We start from the raw sequence: 16,017 nt of genomic DNA, 5'->3' as shown, positions 1-16,017 counted from the left end.
TATTATATTTATATATTTATATAATATATTTATTTTTGTTATCTTTTGTGATTACTTTAAGTTTTGTGTTGTTTTTTCTATTTTCTTATAATAATTTTTTGGGGGTATTTTTTTTTTCTTTTTTTGATGATATAGAGTTTTGGGGTGCTATATTTTGTTAAATTATTCTGATCTTTTTATTTAATTTTTTTTTCCCTAATAATTTTAAGGTTTTAGTTTTTTTTTTTTTTTTTTGCCTTTCTTGGATTGGGTACTTTTATATGTAATACTTTAAATACATTTCCCTGATAATACTTACTTAATTTTACTTAAGTAATAATTTCAATGGAGGGGTTTCACTTGTAAAAGAGTATATTCATAGAGTGGTATAAGTGCTTTTACTTAAGAAAAAATCTTAATACTTCATCTACCACGACTGCTTTCTAATTCAAATTGCATATCATTTTCGGGACACACACACATGCAGGTCTTGCAGAGAAAGCTCAAAACATCTGAGCAGCCAGCTGGTGTTTCACAACTAACAGGATTTGTTTAATGCCCAGAGCATGACACTGAGGAAATATTGGGGGGCTGACAAAGGAGGGGAGGGGGGCCAGTAGAAACTGATTACTGGGATTCAAATCAATAAGCCTAGCCAAGCACACGCCTGAGGAAATGGGCAGTTTGCTGTGTGCATTTACGGTGGTATGCTGCTGAGAGCTGAGAGCTGACACAGAGACTGCATGTCTTTATATGGCACCAAAGTGCACTTTGTCTGCGCTGACAGAGGAGGATCGGGGCCAGCGTGACCCACAGTTACTCATCTCTCAGACAGAAAGAAAACATTTTGTCAGACTAACAAAAACACAATTCACCACTCAGCACACAGGAGGAGGTCAGACGCAGCAAAAAAATAAAATATATATTTATATATCAGAGCGCACAAAGACATACACAGAAAAATGAAAGACGCTGGAGTCAGGAGTGTAGCATGAAATACACCTATTTGACATTTGCAGAATAGTTTAGACAAAATTTATGCTGATAAATAAGACAATATTAAATGCTATGAAGCTGCAGAGCGGACACAAGAAAACACAGAGTGACTGTTAGTTATTTATGAGAGGAGAGAAGATGATGTAAAACTGAGGGGGCACTTCAAATCATTTTTTAAGCGCTGGGATGGGATTCATGTTTTTTAATTTTGCTTAGAGGATGGTGTTCATATTTTGTTTTTATTTTGAATAACCTCAATATTATGTATTTATATATCTCCAAAATCCCAACATTTATCATAGCCAGAAACTGTGGAATATGATTTTTTATGGTGGATGAAGGGCCATGCATTTTCCCTCAGTCACTCAGTGATGCTTACGTAAACATATTTGTAGCTCTAAGGAGGGTCATGATATTAAAAATGGAAGAAAAAAAAAACAAAGTCACACCCTAGCCACTCCCCTATTTTGATTAAAAAAAAGTACAGTCCTCTTCAAAAAACTTGCAGTTAATACTTTAGGAAGCTTTTAAATTCTATTTTTTCTCATAATTTTTTAGGCTAGTCTGTGGTGTTTTATTGGACTGGATTAAATTTGTGTTCATCTTATTTTGTCGACTTTACAATCTAGTGAAATCTACTACAGCAATACCACAAATTGTGCCCAAAAAAAAGTTGAATCTGTCTAAATGAAAATGATTATTACAAATTGCCATGCTGTTGTATTAGATTACATGACATTTTATATTGTACAATGGAGCATAAATAGATGTTTTCCTGAGACAGGAATGATTTTGTTGATGCCGTTTACATGGTGACCTTCTCTCAACCAACTTTCTACCCCTGAATATCTGGCTGTGATGGAAATATGAAATGCATCCAGAAAAAAAAAACACCTTCATGGGGACTTCACAAAGAAGTTTCCTTAAAAGAGGAAAATCAGCATTTCTGGAGTGCTTCACTTGTTCCCCTGGTAACTAATCTCCAGGCATCTGGATCTCTGGGGAGCTCTCTGCTCTGAGTTGCCCTCGCTCCTTGGCCGGTGAAGAAACCCACACAAAGGCTCATTTTGTGCGCAACAAAAGGCCAAATGAAACCCCAGCTGGACCGCTCCTGGCGAGGCAACATTCCCACATCATTCAGTGGCGCACTGGGCAAGTGTTACAGCAGAAAAGTTAACTATTCTAGACAGAAAAAACAAACATGTCTTATTCATCAAACTTAGCAGATGAACTTTTTTTTTTATTTCCCACGTGGAAAGCAGCAATATGCAGCCCATCGTTCAATATCTTATTTCATGTAGAAAAGTTCTCCAGTTTAAATTAACCAGGCAATAGCTAATTATAAAGTAATTAACATTTAGCTCTCTCTTGGGTGATGTTTTATAATTCTCACTCACAGAACAGATTGGTTCGGCAGTGCGCTGTCTGCAGGGACCCTTTGTTATCCCTGAGCTGTGCATCTGACTTTCATTTGAATATGAATGTGGGTGTCTGTCTGCACCCCGAAATCTGCCATTTTAAGGGTGAAACATCCCAAAAACTACAACAGCCCCTCTGGTTTAAAACATCCAAAACAACATGGTGGCGCATCACCCCATCAGCTACAATAAGTCAGAGTGTTTGAGCACATGAGCGTGCGTCTCACCGGTGCCCAGCGTGCTGTTGCAGGACCACTCCGCGGAGCTGACGGGCTTCCAGCAGGACACCCACATGGACAGGTAGTACTGATCATCCGCCGTGACCCACGCCGGGCTCAAGACGGCCCCGACATCCAGGCACAGGGCGAGAAACACGCACACCAGTCCCACCAACTTCAGGGGCGTCAACGCCGACACCCGGACCTCCTCTGTGCCGCTCACGGATGAAGCCATCTCTAAAGTATCTTACTCATTTAAAAAACAAGAAAAAGAAGAAGAACGTGTGTTTGGGGATTCTTTGCTGTTCCTCAAGTCCACAAAAAGAGTTGGGTTAAAGTTGTCCCCCCTGCCCGTGGTGTGGGTAGCAGGATGGGGAGCCGCCGCTCACTCCGCGTCCCGAGTCCAGAGGACGCTGCTGCCGCTCTGCTGACGGGACCGAGCTGCAGCCCGCTGAAATAACACCGAGCTGCACCTGCTGGGTCCTAGTGCCTAAAACTGCTCCCACACTTTACACTGCGTCTCCCCCTCTCTGTCTGCTTGTCCTCAGATGCACTGATGCAAGGCAGTGGTTATACTGGGAGTGGACACATCCCGCCCAATATTCAAATATGCTTATAATGCCCACCTTCCCCCAATAAAGGCTACTTATTATTAAAATATGACCTCAACAAACAAAAAAGACAATTCTGTGAAAGGCAACCATGCACCCCCTGTACGAAATAATAATTCAATCGTGTAGCCTAATCATTCATAATCTTAAAAAAACGTATACTTTTATTTAGTTATTGAAAAAATGTTGGTTACATGGCAAGGGTCTTGCACTGAACTTGTGTAGGCTTTGGTTGTATATGTTGCCTTAATTATCTTTTTTCCAGAGGTGAGGGACTGGGGTGGGTTTACTTTAGTATTAATCTGATGGTTGTTATTTATTGATTGATTTATTTACTGTCTTTTCTTTTTGTGCTGCCCTTTTTCCACTTGATTTAAATGTGATTTGTCCTGTTTGTTTTGTTTTGTTTTTTGGGTGTATGTGATAGGCCTACTTCTATAAACTATGTGTTAAAAAAAGAAAAAAGAAAAGAGCTTGAATAGACTTTTAAAATGATGAGGTGCTCACCTTTTTTTCACCAATTTTATTCCTGTGAAGCACTATGTGACTTGCTCTGTGAAAGGTGCTAAAATTAGCTTGCTTTACTTTTCATTGATGGTTTGTTTTGTATTTGAGCTATGCATCTCGACAATCAATCAGGTTTGCGATTTACGAATGAGGTGCTACGGAAGTGAGATGCAGGAATGTTTTATGTTCTTAACTTACGTTTTCTAAGTGCTTATTCCACTTTCAACAAGACTAAGTATAGGCCAGAATATAATGCAAAAAACTGAAGAACAAAAATGCAGTTCTTCAAATGACCACTTGAGGCTGGCTCCAAAACAAAGTAAATCCCCACTGACCCCCATGTTTAAATGCCTAACTTTACAACACCTATTTCAAAACTAATGACAACTGATAAAACTGACTTTATTGCTGTAAAATTTCAAAAGTTGCTTGAAAGAGACATGGGTTAAGCAAGAGAGAGTGCAGGAGCCTACAGAGACTGCTTATGCACAGGGCCCTGAATTTGGTGCTACATCCCTGCATGTAACTGTATTGAAACTGTATTGGGAAATATGCTGGTTTAGTCTTTTTCCTGCTGTATTTTGGGGAAAAATGTAAAATATATGTGGAATGAAATGGAGCCACCACAAGGCAAAAACATCCATAAAAAAAACTTTAGGTTGCAGACAAGTAATTTATGTTTTTTACTTACATCTAATATGGACAAACTTAGTTTTCGTGGGTTTACCTTTTAACTACATCCCTGCTTTTCCTCTTGTGTCGCACTTTATCCCTGTTTTTTTTCTTCAGGTTGCACTTTGTTTAAAACCCTGTTTTCTATCTTTCTCTCTCTCTCTCTCTCTCTCACACACACACACACACACACACACACACACACACACACACACACACACAAACACACACAGACACACAAACACACATTGTGCTGAGGGAAGCTTACACAGCTCATTTTTTTCCTAATTGAACTTAGCTAATCCTTTGTCCTTAGGGAAGAATCTCAAAATTAATTCATATTGATTAGCACACTTGCACACTCACAAACATGCAGAATATATATATGCACACACACACACACACACACACACACACACACACACACACACACACACACACACACAAACAAGTAATTTTTGTATCAGTTTAACTTCATAGTTACATTTGAAAAGAAATGCAAAATCAGCATGAGATTACTTGTTAATTGAGGCTTCTGTAAATTGAAGTGAAAGGTTGCTGGCTGGTTGGTGGAACACCGGATTAAATACAATGTTGTTCATCAAACTATTATTAAGTTTTAGTGAGTTAGTGAGTTCAATTTCATGAACAGAAAAGATTGCTTCTTTTATACGTGCAGTTTCATAATATGACAGAATTAAATACTCTTTTACAGAAGTTTTGATTTGTCCTAGTGTGTGTGTGTGTGTGTGTGTGTTTGTGTGTGTGTGTGTGTGTGTGTGTGTGTGTGTGTGTGTGTGTGTGTGCGTGCAGGAGTGTAGGTCAACTGTTCCTGGCGCAAAGTCTTTCAACATCATTACTGATGATTACAGATTGTAATCAGTACAGACTCGGTGAGTAAAAAACAGGAACACACACACAAACACACACACACAAACATAGTCCTCTCATCAGCCTTAATTCAGTATAACAGTACTGGTGTGGAGTTGCAGCATCTAGTTGCGTGTGTGAGGTACAAAATGTCACTGCTCAAATTGAAAATTTTAAATTGACTGACACAGAACATTAAGCAAAAGTTAAACCGCATGGAAACAAATTGATAACTGTTGTCTCTCCCTCTGCCATCAATAACTGCTGGGCACTGCACCAAAGCTGATTAGTTGATGTGAGCAAAAATACAAAATTAAAGCAGGTAAGGAGAAATGTGGGACATACTACCAATACATATATTGTTTAGTAATAAATGATGAAAATTAATTTGCCCTGTCCTCAAAGCCATTCAGATGTCAAAGCTGTGGTTGGATTTAATTTAATTTGTTATTTGTGTGTTATATTTTAAACCTTACTGTTAGTTATTTTTTTATATTTTGAACTGTACTGTGAGCTTTTTCTTATATTTTGCACCTTACTGTTAGCAAGTTTAATAATTTCTATACTGCTAGCAATATTTTTATATTTTGAACTCACTGTGAACTAGAGCTTTTATTTTGCAACTTTCTGTATAGTAGTTGATATTTAGTTTTTATATTTGATATATATTGTGTTTCATATTTGCTATACAGTGCTTTTTTTCATTTTTTTCATTCGGCACGTCATCAGCATCTTTAGATATTGGCTTTAAAAAATAATATATCTGAATCTGCCAATGTGTCGATTTCTGCCGACATCACAAACCTTTTTTTTTTTTATTGCCAAAGTGAACGGGTACAAATCATCAAACCTACAGTAAGTTGAAGTATTTTTCTTACTTTGAACAGTCAATGAATATTACATACACTGAAAAGCATTGTAGGTTATTTCATGTCTCCATCTGCTGGTAAGCCATCACCATAAGAGTATGCATAATAGGATGTTAATTCCACGACAGAAGAGGCTTGATGATCACAAAAATCATGTGGGGAAAAGTGTATATATTTATATATGTATCGGTTATTGGCCAAAGATAGAGTGCTCCAGGGAGGATGTTTTACTGAAGGCAAACCCAAAAACTAACTTCTCCCTGGCTCCCTCATCAAAAAGCCTATGGGATTTTTTCATTGGGTTTTGGATCATTGCAGAAAATTAGCTCTGTTTTAAACAAACGTTCATGATCGGCTACTAACATGTTTTTTTCCAGCAAGATAATCTTCATAAATGAACACTACTTTCAGGACTTTTGACACCTAAATGCAGTCGCCAGAACTAAGAAGCAACTGCTGGGCTACTTAGGGGCTGATCGCACTGAGACATGACGCTAGAGAACCGTCACCAGCATAGGTGTGCATAAAATTTTAAATATTTTCAACTTTTCTGCTCAGTGTTTTATGTTCTAGAACAAAATATGAAAGTCTCTTCAGTGTGTTGTAAACACAGACCTTTTGTAAGGTTTCTAACCAAAAAAACAATCACAAAACCCACTGACTTTGAGACGAGGAAACCAGCGCTGTGCGGTGCTGGAATGCTAACTGATTTCAGGGTTTCAGGATTCATTCCTGGGTTCACTGTATCAGCATATTTGTTAAAAAAAATCAATTATCTTGCATCACTAGTTCTTGCCTATTGCATGCTTTGTATTTACGTACCCTTGCAACTGCCGCACAGCAATTTCCCTCATCATAAAGACCTATGGTGCTTTAAATATTCTACAATTCTACAATTCTACAATTTCATTTAGCAGACGCTTTTATCCAAAGCGACGTACAACACAAGCAAGAATTTAGACTTAAGGAAAAAACCCTTAGTAAGTGCAAAAAGTGCTTCAGTGTGATTGGTCACAGGTATTGCCATCTAGTGGCAGAAGAAGTGCCGCCCCCCCCCCCCCCCCCTTTTTTTTTTTTTTTGGAAACCAAAGTAATAACCAGTAGCGATCGCAGCATCTGAGATTCAGCAATCTCAGTATCACTACTTACGATGACAATCAACATACAACATCACACAACTTTGTCAGTGCTAGATAATCATTAGGTGCTGGGTTTTGGACCATCTGTCTTACTCTACCCCAAAGGGCAAAGCGGAGGAGAGTCAGGTTAAGTGCCGAGGTGTTCTCAGAACAATTGAGTTTTCAATTGTCTCTTAAAAGTAGAAAGGGACTCAGCAGACGCACAGAGTTTGGAAGTTTGTTCCACCATTTGGGAACAACAGAAGAGAAGAGTCTGGCTAGCGTTTTAGAGCCGTGCTGGGCTGGAAGCACCAGGCGTCTTTCGCATGCAGAGCGTAGTGGGCGAGAAGGAGAGTAGACCTGGATCAGGGATTCCAGGTAGGCTGGAGCAGTTCTTGTGATTGTTTTGTAAGCCAAGAGAAGTGCTTTGAATTTGATTCTGGCTGCCACTGGAAGCCAGTGAAGAGAAATTAGCAGCGGGGGTGACATGTGCTCTTTTGGGCTGGTTGAAGACCAGACGTGCTGCTGCATTCTGGATCATCTGAAGAGGTTTGAATGAGCAAATATGTTATCTTAACACTGTATGTGAAAGCACATTAGTTAGCAAGTTAGTTTTAATTCCGTTATCCTCATATGATGTGTTTCATAAAGTCATTTTATGATACATAAACTTATTATGTGAGTTATTGTGGTTTGTAGAGCCTGAGTTGATCTCTGGACTTTCCCCTTTAACTAAGGGGAAGGGGCTGTTCATGAGGCCGCTGTGGGCAAACACAGCTGTGCGCATGCGCACCGCGCACAGCAACATTCTGGGGCAGCAGAGGAGACGACGGATCGTTTATGCGCATTTTTGGGACGAAAAGAGGTGAGTTGAAGTGACAAAGTTTATCTAGACACTAAAAGAGGACTTCGACAGGAAGCCAGCACCTTTAATAGTGAGCGGAGGTCCTTCTACCGTTCTCTGTTTCGCGATATCCGGACGTTTGAATCATGTGTCGCCCGTTTATTCGCATCCGACGCTGGAGACGCACTGATCCTGCAAATCATCTCCGCTTGTCAATACACGGGGAGCTAACCAGCCGCACACAGCTGAGCTAACAGGGCTGCTAATACGGACGAGAACACAGCATTAACAGCGGCCGTGAAGCTTAGCTAACATTGTTGTAGCTTGGAGAGGTTGTCCTGTCTCTTTTGTGATTCGTGTAACGGGGCGGCGGCGCTTTGTTTGGGATGTTTCCGCCGGTCTATTTCTGGCAGCTACGAGCAGGATTCCCGTAACACATCCATGTGTAACACTGGCCGCCATTGGTCCCTGTCACTGGTCAAGGATATTATCATACCCACAACACGCCCGTGCGCTGTAATGTTATTATCCATTCATTCTGTTATTACGGTGTATGGATAGTCTCACATGATTTAGTAGATGTTGACAGAAGGATGTGGTGTTTTTACATGAATTTCCTACTGATATGCCCTGCATTGACTCACAATTTCCTTTTCTTTTTTTTTTTTTTTTTTAACTTTATTTTTTTTAGTTCAGATTTTGTACAAGTAACATAGAAGCATCATTGCAACATCACAAGAACATGAAAGGTGACGCTGCATATAGATCCAATTACACATGGAAGCTGAGAAAAAAAAAACAATGTAAAAAAAAAGAACAGTTAGGGGTTACGAGCAGGACACCAAGGACTACAATATCAACTTAGTTTTTATCAATCTAAGCACATCAAATACAAGGGAAGTTATCACCTCTTTTTGCAAAGTACGTCTCCCATTTCTCCCACAAAGCATCACATTTGTCCTTTTGCAAGCTTAAGTCTACTTAAATCTTAACAATTTCCTTTTCAAATGAAGTTTTTTTAGATGAATTTGCCTAAAAGGTGAATTGTTATGAGTAATCGTGCTAAAATCAGAAGTCCCTCCCTGTATTACGTGTTCAAATGTGTGGCATTACCTCCTTTATCTAACCTCTTGTTATTGTGTTATTGCTGTTGTGTTGGATTCTTTAAAAAGCTCTTTAAGAAAGGAGGGACAGTTTTTTAAAGGGAGTCTTGGTGGTTAATTATTGTCTGACTTGTATCAGCAGGATCAAAGCTCTACATTGATGTGTGTTTGGTTTTCTACAGATAAAGCACCCTAAACAGACTCGCAGGATCATGGGGAGTGGTAAGTTTATCAACACTATACTTATGTGCTTTTATCCCTCGGGCAGAGAAGGCTAAATTGCATCACAAACCCTACTCCAATGTCTTTTCCCTTCATATTTGTTGATTTTCAACGTGTTTGTCAAACACAAATTGGTCATTGGAATGTGACTCTTCATGTTTTTTTTCTGTTTTCCTTAGCAAACAATTCCTATTCTTTCCTGAGGGAATTTCCTGTTTTTCTGCATTATTTCTTCTCAGGGTTCTCGCAGATCCTTAAAAAGTCTTAAAAGGCATTCAAATTAATTCATCTAAAAATAAGGCCTTAATTGGCATTAAAATGTCTTAATAGATCAGATTCAAAGAGTGAAGTTTTAAGTTTTGTTTTTTTTTTAATCAACATTTGAAGTGGTTTGTCTGACTTTTTAACTTGACATGTTACAATAAATGTTTCTGTAAAATTGTCCCTAACTGAGTAATTCATGTCACTTCATGTCTTTTTCCTTCAGTGTTGGTTATTGTAAATTTGGTCTTAAGTTGAATTCCAAATGGCATTAAAAACATCTTAAAAAGTCTTAAATCTAACCAGCCTCAAGCTGAAGGAACCTTGTTTTCTGCTTTTCTGGACGTTTGCAGATCACATCCGTGAATTTATGACTCACATGGACGCCATTACTCGTTCATTCGTCAGCACATCAAACATTCCCAGGGCGTGTTGTGACATCTTGTGCTCAGTTTCTGTTTGAGAGTTTATGTTCCCGTGCAGGATGTGTAAAACAGAGGGCCGCTCTGTCTCTCTAAGTTCATTCCTCTAGTTTGTCTTATGTGAAACAGGGATTGATGCCTAAATCAAAGGAGCTTTTGTTTTTATGCAGAAATGTGGGCACTGGGCAGCGCTCGGCTCTCCTCCACTGCCTTTGTTTCAGTCCCCACCTCTCTCCTTTTTTTGGCATCTCTATCCTCCTTTCCTCCTCTTGCTTCACTCCTCTCTCTTTCAATACACTCTCTCTTGACCCCCCCCCCCCCCCACACACACACTTCCTCCCCCATGCTGTTCTGTTTACTGACTCACCCCTACTTTCCTCTTTTTGTCACTTATTTTCTTGCGATCTTGTTTTATGCTTTTTTTTGACTCTCACATCTCAAACTTACATCCTCTCCCCTTCTCTGCCCTTGTCTTTCTCTTCCCCTCCACTGCTCGCCTCTCAGTGTTCCTGCCGGCGGACGCAGCCCACTCGGTGCTGCGACGGCTGCGCAGGGCCAACTTCTTGCTGGAGGAGATGAAACAGGGGAACATCCAGAGAGAGTGCCGCGAGGAGATCTGCACCTATGAGGAGGCCCGAGAGGCTTTTGAGAACGACGAGAAGACGGTGAGGGGACCAGAGGCACATCACATCAGACCTACAGTCTGTCCTTTCTTCAAGACTAAATACACACAGGAACAGAAAAGTAGAACACATTCAAAAACCAGCCTCACATTGCTTATGGCTACATGTAGGCATGAAGGGATAGTTGTTCTTTTTAGCTTTAGGTTGTTTGAGTTACTCATCAGGGATGGTAGCTCCCGCAGGGAGTCATGTGTTCAGAGATTTCACAGTCAGCCTGTGACTGATCAGACAGAAATTTACCTTATGGGGCCATTAAAAAAAAATTACCAACAACAATCAGGGTTCACATGATCATGGAAAACCTAGTAAAGTCATGGAATTTCAAAATCACATTTTCCAGGCTGCGGGGAGGTCATGGAAATAGTAAAAATCATTGAACGTTTTGGAAAAATCATGGAAATGTGTTGTGTGTGTGAAATATTACATTAATGTAATAAACAATGACTTCCTTTTTTTTTTAGGCTTTTTTTTCTTATTTAAAAAATTATAGAAAACTTTTGACAATATAGATTATTTCTTTTTTTTTGCAGTTTTTAAAGACAACTTTTAGGGGATAAAAAAAATGGTTTGAAGATATGTTTTCTTTAAAAAGTTTCTGCAAATTTTTTCTGTTGGTTTTTTCTTATTTTTTTGGAAGGCATGTTTTATTTAAAAAAAAAAAAACAACAAAAAAAAACAACCAAAATGACACCATTGATCAGCCAGAAACTGAAAACAGAAATTACCGTTTTATCTTCAGTTTTGTGACGGTCCTTTAACACGCTGAATTCATGTTTTAATCTGATATGTTTGAAGAACATTGGGCCAGTGGGGCAAGAAAAAAAAATTGGTGTCTTTGAAAAATCATGGAAAAGTTTTGAAAATGTGTGGGAACCCTGAACAACACAGAAAACAAAATACACAAATCCATGTAGTATAGAAACCCAGTTATCTTTCTGCTGCTTTCTTTTCGTAATTAGTTTGTATGTTCACCCTCAGCTGGCTGGAAATCTCTGAACACAGGACTCCCAGCTGGAGCTAAAAGCCACAAATCAATATTACTACTGCTGAGTGACTCGTACCAGCCGCCCTTTGTGGAAAAAAAAAAAAAAAAATCAAAAGTATCCCTTTAAAGTTCTATTTTGTGGGGTTCATGTGTCCAAAAATGAAACCCTATGCCAAGAGTGGTAGCTTGTGGAATGTGGGTATTTTTCAGGAAGTGATGATTATCAGCAGGAAGAACAGCCGAGTCCATGCTAGAGAGGGAGGAGTGTTTGTAAAACTATTGTGAGAAGCCAGAGAGCAAAGTCACGCAGATGGACGTCCACAATCATGTGGTCGCTTTTTGTTGGGACATTGTTCTCACTGCCTTTGTGTTGCAGTAATCCAGACAGAAAGTATTCATTCAGTGGACAGTGTGTGTACTGTGACCCTGTGTTTTGAAAACAGTTTTGTGTCACTGTGTGTACACCGTAGCCTGTACGAATGTACAGTTGAGTGTAATCTTGAAGAAAATATATTTTTTTGCCTTCTCCGCCGACGACAGCCGTGGCAAGAAGCACTAGTTTTTGGGTGGTCTGTATGTCCATCAGTCTGGGTGTCTCATTCTTGTGAATTCCATATTTCGGCCCAAACGTCCACTTGGACTCAACAATGAACAGATTAGATTTTAGTTGGCTAAAAGTCAAGCTCACTGTGACCTCACAAAAATGTTTTGGGGAATAAATCAAGAATTAATGGTAATGGTGATGGGGATTTATTTTGGTCCTTTTTAACAATTTTTCATGAGAAATGTACATGATAACATCAAGGCATTAAGTCAAAAGGAATAGCAAAACAAAAAAAAGTTAAAAAGGTGTAGGTCGAGGCTAAAACTTACTATACATATTCTTTGACTTAGAATATTCATGTGAATAACTCGTTTACCACTACGTTTTATTGAAAAATAAAACGAGAAAAAACAACAGAAGGACAAAAAAGAAAAAGATTCTGAAACTTTTCAAAGTAATGATAATACCGTAGTTTTATGTTCATACTTGCAGCCTGTGAATACAGGTATGAATGTTATTTATATCAAGAGTTCATAGCATATTATGACAAAAAAAAATCAAGAAAATGTTAAATTTAATAAAGTGACAATATTTTATATCTAAAAGGTCAGAGGTCAACTTCACTATGACATCATAATGTTCTGCAAAAACACTTTTCTGGCTGTTGTTTAATGTTGTAATTAACTGTTTTAACTAATAACTCAGGACTCAACAGAAGGGCAGACATTTGGTTAGATACTGAATTGGTGACACTAATCTTGGACGTCCACCTTTAAACTTAGCCGATCTTTTGTGCTGCATCGTTAAAGTGTGTGAAGATGCATGTTTTAGAAATGTTTAGCTTTTTTGCAGTTACATCCATATTTAACGCATTGCCAGCTGTCATGGCTACATGAGTCTGGACAGATATGGATGTCAGCTGCATCTCGACAGGTGTGCGGAGGCGTCCAACCTCCAGGAGGTAGTACTGGTTGTCTTTGTTTTCGTTTTGACAACATGTGTGTCTGCCTTTTGATTGGCTGCAGAGACGGTTTTGGGACGAATATGTGCGGGAGAGCAGTCCGTCAGGAGGGCTGGAGACGGTGGTTGGAGGAGTCCACTCTCTTTACTTGATAGTGCCGTTGCTGCTGGTTGTGCTCATCATCGCCGCCGTGGCCATCACTGTGTGGCGCTGCCACTCCCGCAAGCGCTCGCAGCGCAGCCCCAGCCTGGGACACTCGCATCACGACCACGTCCTGTCAGTGGTCTCTATGGACCATTGGGGGAGGGATTATCACCATGGTGACCAATCAGAACTCAGCGTCCACAGCAGCCCTGCTTATCCAGGCTCAGAGCTCACATCAGGGAGAGGGAGCGCCGGAGACCCGCCACCATCTTATGAGGAGGCCGTGGGCCATGCAGACGTCCAAATAGAGACAGAGCCACCTCCGCAGTATGAGGACATAGTCAACACCAGCTCTACTAATGTCAGTGGTGGCCATGGGAAGTAAACTTGTCTCTCACCTTCACCCCAACAGAAGCCCTAACCTACACTGAGACCATCTGATCATTTAGCAGTATTACTGTTGTGATATCACCAGCCTTCCCCGTTCAACACATACAGAAACACTTTTAACTCTCTGGTCAGTGGACTAATGCCATCTTTTGCGGAGCCAGCGCTGTTGAAATTTGCACTAATCTTTCATCAATGAGGCAAAGTGATAGCAGGAAGGATATCGCAATACCAAAATCAACCAGCCTCTGCTGATTTTCCTCGAGTTACAACCGTCAAACTGTAGCAAGTCATTTAACTCAGCAGACCTAACAAATGTTGCATGTGGCGTAAAAAAAAAGGGTTCTGATTGCCATAATGACAGACATTATTCTAAAAGTGTAAATGGGGGTTGGACCGATGCTTAATTGAAGGTTAGTGCCAAGACTTAGTTGGCCAACAGCAGATATTTTGCACCTATTTTTAATATCTTTATATTGGACTTCTGTCTTGTAAAAAGGGAAAAGTGTTTGCTGTTTTGAGCTGTTTATAAGTGTGCATATTGCATAAAAAATTTTGCTTTGCAAGATTGAGAAACGGCAGTTAGCCCACAAAGCAACAATTCCAGACAAATTAAACTTGCATTAAGTGATTTTGGACCTCCAGGGGGCAGAAAGAGAAAAACAGGTTCAAAATTAAGCACATAATTGGTGATGATTTTTCTTTAAGTCAACAATTGTCTGTAGTAATGGATGCTTGGCTTGTCTAGGCTTGTCAACAAAAATAGTAAATATAATTAAATGTAAATAGCTGCCCAAAGTTTGAAAGTGGGAGTTAAAGCGATCATTGAGACCCAAACATTTAGTAAATTATAAGGTGTCAGAGCCAAAACAATTCATCAAAACTGTAATGCGCTGCAGAGTTGCATGCTAATTATTGTTATCAAAATGATCATTTAATGCAGGTTTATAGTTAAATTGCCAAATGAATGCATTAGTCCAACTCCAGTATACACTTGTGAATGTTTTAAAGTTTAAAACTGGGGATAAGACCAGCAGTTATAACAGGTGCTGTTGAAACGTGTTTTGTGTTTGTGTTTGTGTTATTTTATGCTTATATTTTGGTCATGCATGCAGCTTGGTCTGTACACCTGAGGTTGGATCTGGCTGTGCACTGTTTGTTGATGGTCAGCGCTTGCTGGCCCATGTCTGTCTCTGGGCTGTTGGCAGTAGCTCAGAGCCTGCTTTAACTGTGAAAACCTTTCCCTACGCTTTCCTCTAAAGCAAATGTAACCATGTTGGACATGACTACAGTCTTCTGCTGTGCCACTAACACTAAAAGCACACTGAGGATTCTACAAATAGGTTTGCAGCGACACTAATAATGTAAGTTGTGGAGTGACTTGCACAGGAATGTAGGACAGAAAGCAATATAATCAGAAGCTTTGGAAAAAGATGTATCAGAGAGGAGAAATTCTGTATGTAGAGACACTATGGACAGAGTTCACATTTAGCATGTGTTATGTACCTGTATATAAATATATGTAGTCTATATGTGTGAAGGTCAGTTACAGTGAGATTGCCTTTTACTGCATAGGAGTGCAGTGAATACATTAACACGTGTTTAACTATAATACAGTAGGTGGATAAATGAAGGCACTTTGTGTTTAAGCTCAAAATGAGCTGTGTGATGAAAACTAGGACGGTCTGGTTTGACGTCTTTAGCGTCTTTCTCAGCCATTACGATGTCACTGTAATCCTTGGGGAAAAAAGTGCTCATACTCTATATGCAATGTTGCTGCATACACTCTAAAAACCAAATATATCTGTCTAATGTTCACGGATACTGATAAATGTTACATTTGCTGTCTACACCTCACAGACTTTGAGCACTGATTATCCTTTTTTTTGAGTTGACCTGTGAACCTCAGCACTTGCTATGACCTTGACCTGAGTTGTGCTGGCAGGTTAGCCATTTTGGTTGGGTCACTTTAACTGTTGCAGAGCCCTTTTTTTCCTTTTTTTTTTTTTTTTTTTACAATGCCTTATAAAATAAATAAAATGTTATATAACATTTAATGCAAGAGAACTTGTTATAAATCCTTGATATGTGCAGAAGCTTGAATTAATTTGTAATAAAACATCAAAAATGTTTCAATGGTTTCCTTAATTTCATTGAGTAAAAAAAACACACAATACTATGATGTTTATTACATTTTTTTGTG

At 39.3% G+C, this 16,017-nt stretch overlaps 3 protein-coding genes across 3 annotated transcripts in view; 1 reads left to right on the top strand and 2 right to left on the bottom strand.

The window, feature by feature from the left end:
- nexn (nexilin (F actin binding protein)) overlaps positions 1-16,017 on the bottom strand; it is a 35,453-nt gene that overhangs the window by 14,202 nt on the left and 5,234 nt on the right.
- Positions 1,932-3,311, bottom strand: tmem47 (transmembrane protein 47). The gene is made up of 2 exons (XM_042513885.1): positions 2,621-3,311; positions 1,932-2,086 (listed from the first exon to the last, which is right to left on the bottom strand). The coding sequence occupies exons 1-2, from the start codon at positions 2,844-2,846 to the stop codon at positions 1,932-1,934; spliced, it is 381 nt and encodes a 126-aa protein (XP_042369819.1). The 5' UTR covers positions 2,847-3,311.
- Positions 8,050-15,944, top strand: prrg1 (proline rich Gla (G-carboxyglutamic acid) 1). Its single transcript, XM_042516602.1, has 4 exons — positions 8,050-8,123; positions 9,388-9,427; positions 10,615-10,775; positions 13,348-15,944. The coding sequence occupies exons 2-4, from the start codon at positions 9,418-9,420 to the stop codon at positions 13,810-13,812; spliced, it is 636 nt and encodes a 211-aa protein (XP_042372536.1). The 5' UTR covers positions 8,050-8,123; positions 9,388-9,417; the 3' UTR covers positions 13,813-15,944.

The sequence above is a fragment of the Plectropomus leopardus genome, chromosome 3 (assembly GCF_008729295.1).
Source record: "Plectropomus leopardus isolate mb chromosome 3, YSFRI_Pleo_2.0, whole genome shotgun sequence".
Taxonomy (NCBI): Eukaryota; Metazoa; Chordata; class Actinopteri; order Perciformes; family Serranidae; genus Plectropomus; species Plectropomus leopardus.
This window is presented reverse-complemented; position numbering and strand designations above follow the sequence as displayed.

What these genes read in the sequence shown, in the direction of transcription:
- tmem47 (XM_042513885.1), bottom strand. Translation starts at nt 2,846, where the DNA reads ATGGCTTCATCCGTGAGCGGCACAGAGGAGGTCCGGGTGTCGGCGTTG. An exon ending in CAACAGCACGCTGGGCACCG is followed by an intron (nt 2,087 to 2,620) that starts GTGAGACGCACG and finishes TTGCCTCGCCAG; the next exon opens with GAGCGGTCCAGCTGGGGTTT.
- prrg1 (XM_042516602.1), top strand. An exon ending in TTGAGAACGACGAGAAGACG is followed by an intron (nt 10,776 to 13,347) that starts GTGAGGGGACCA and finishes GATTGGCTGCAG; the next exon opens with AGACGGTTTTGGGACGAATA.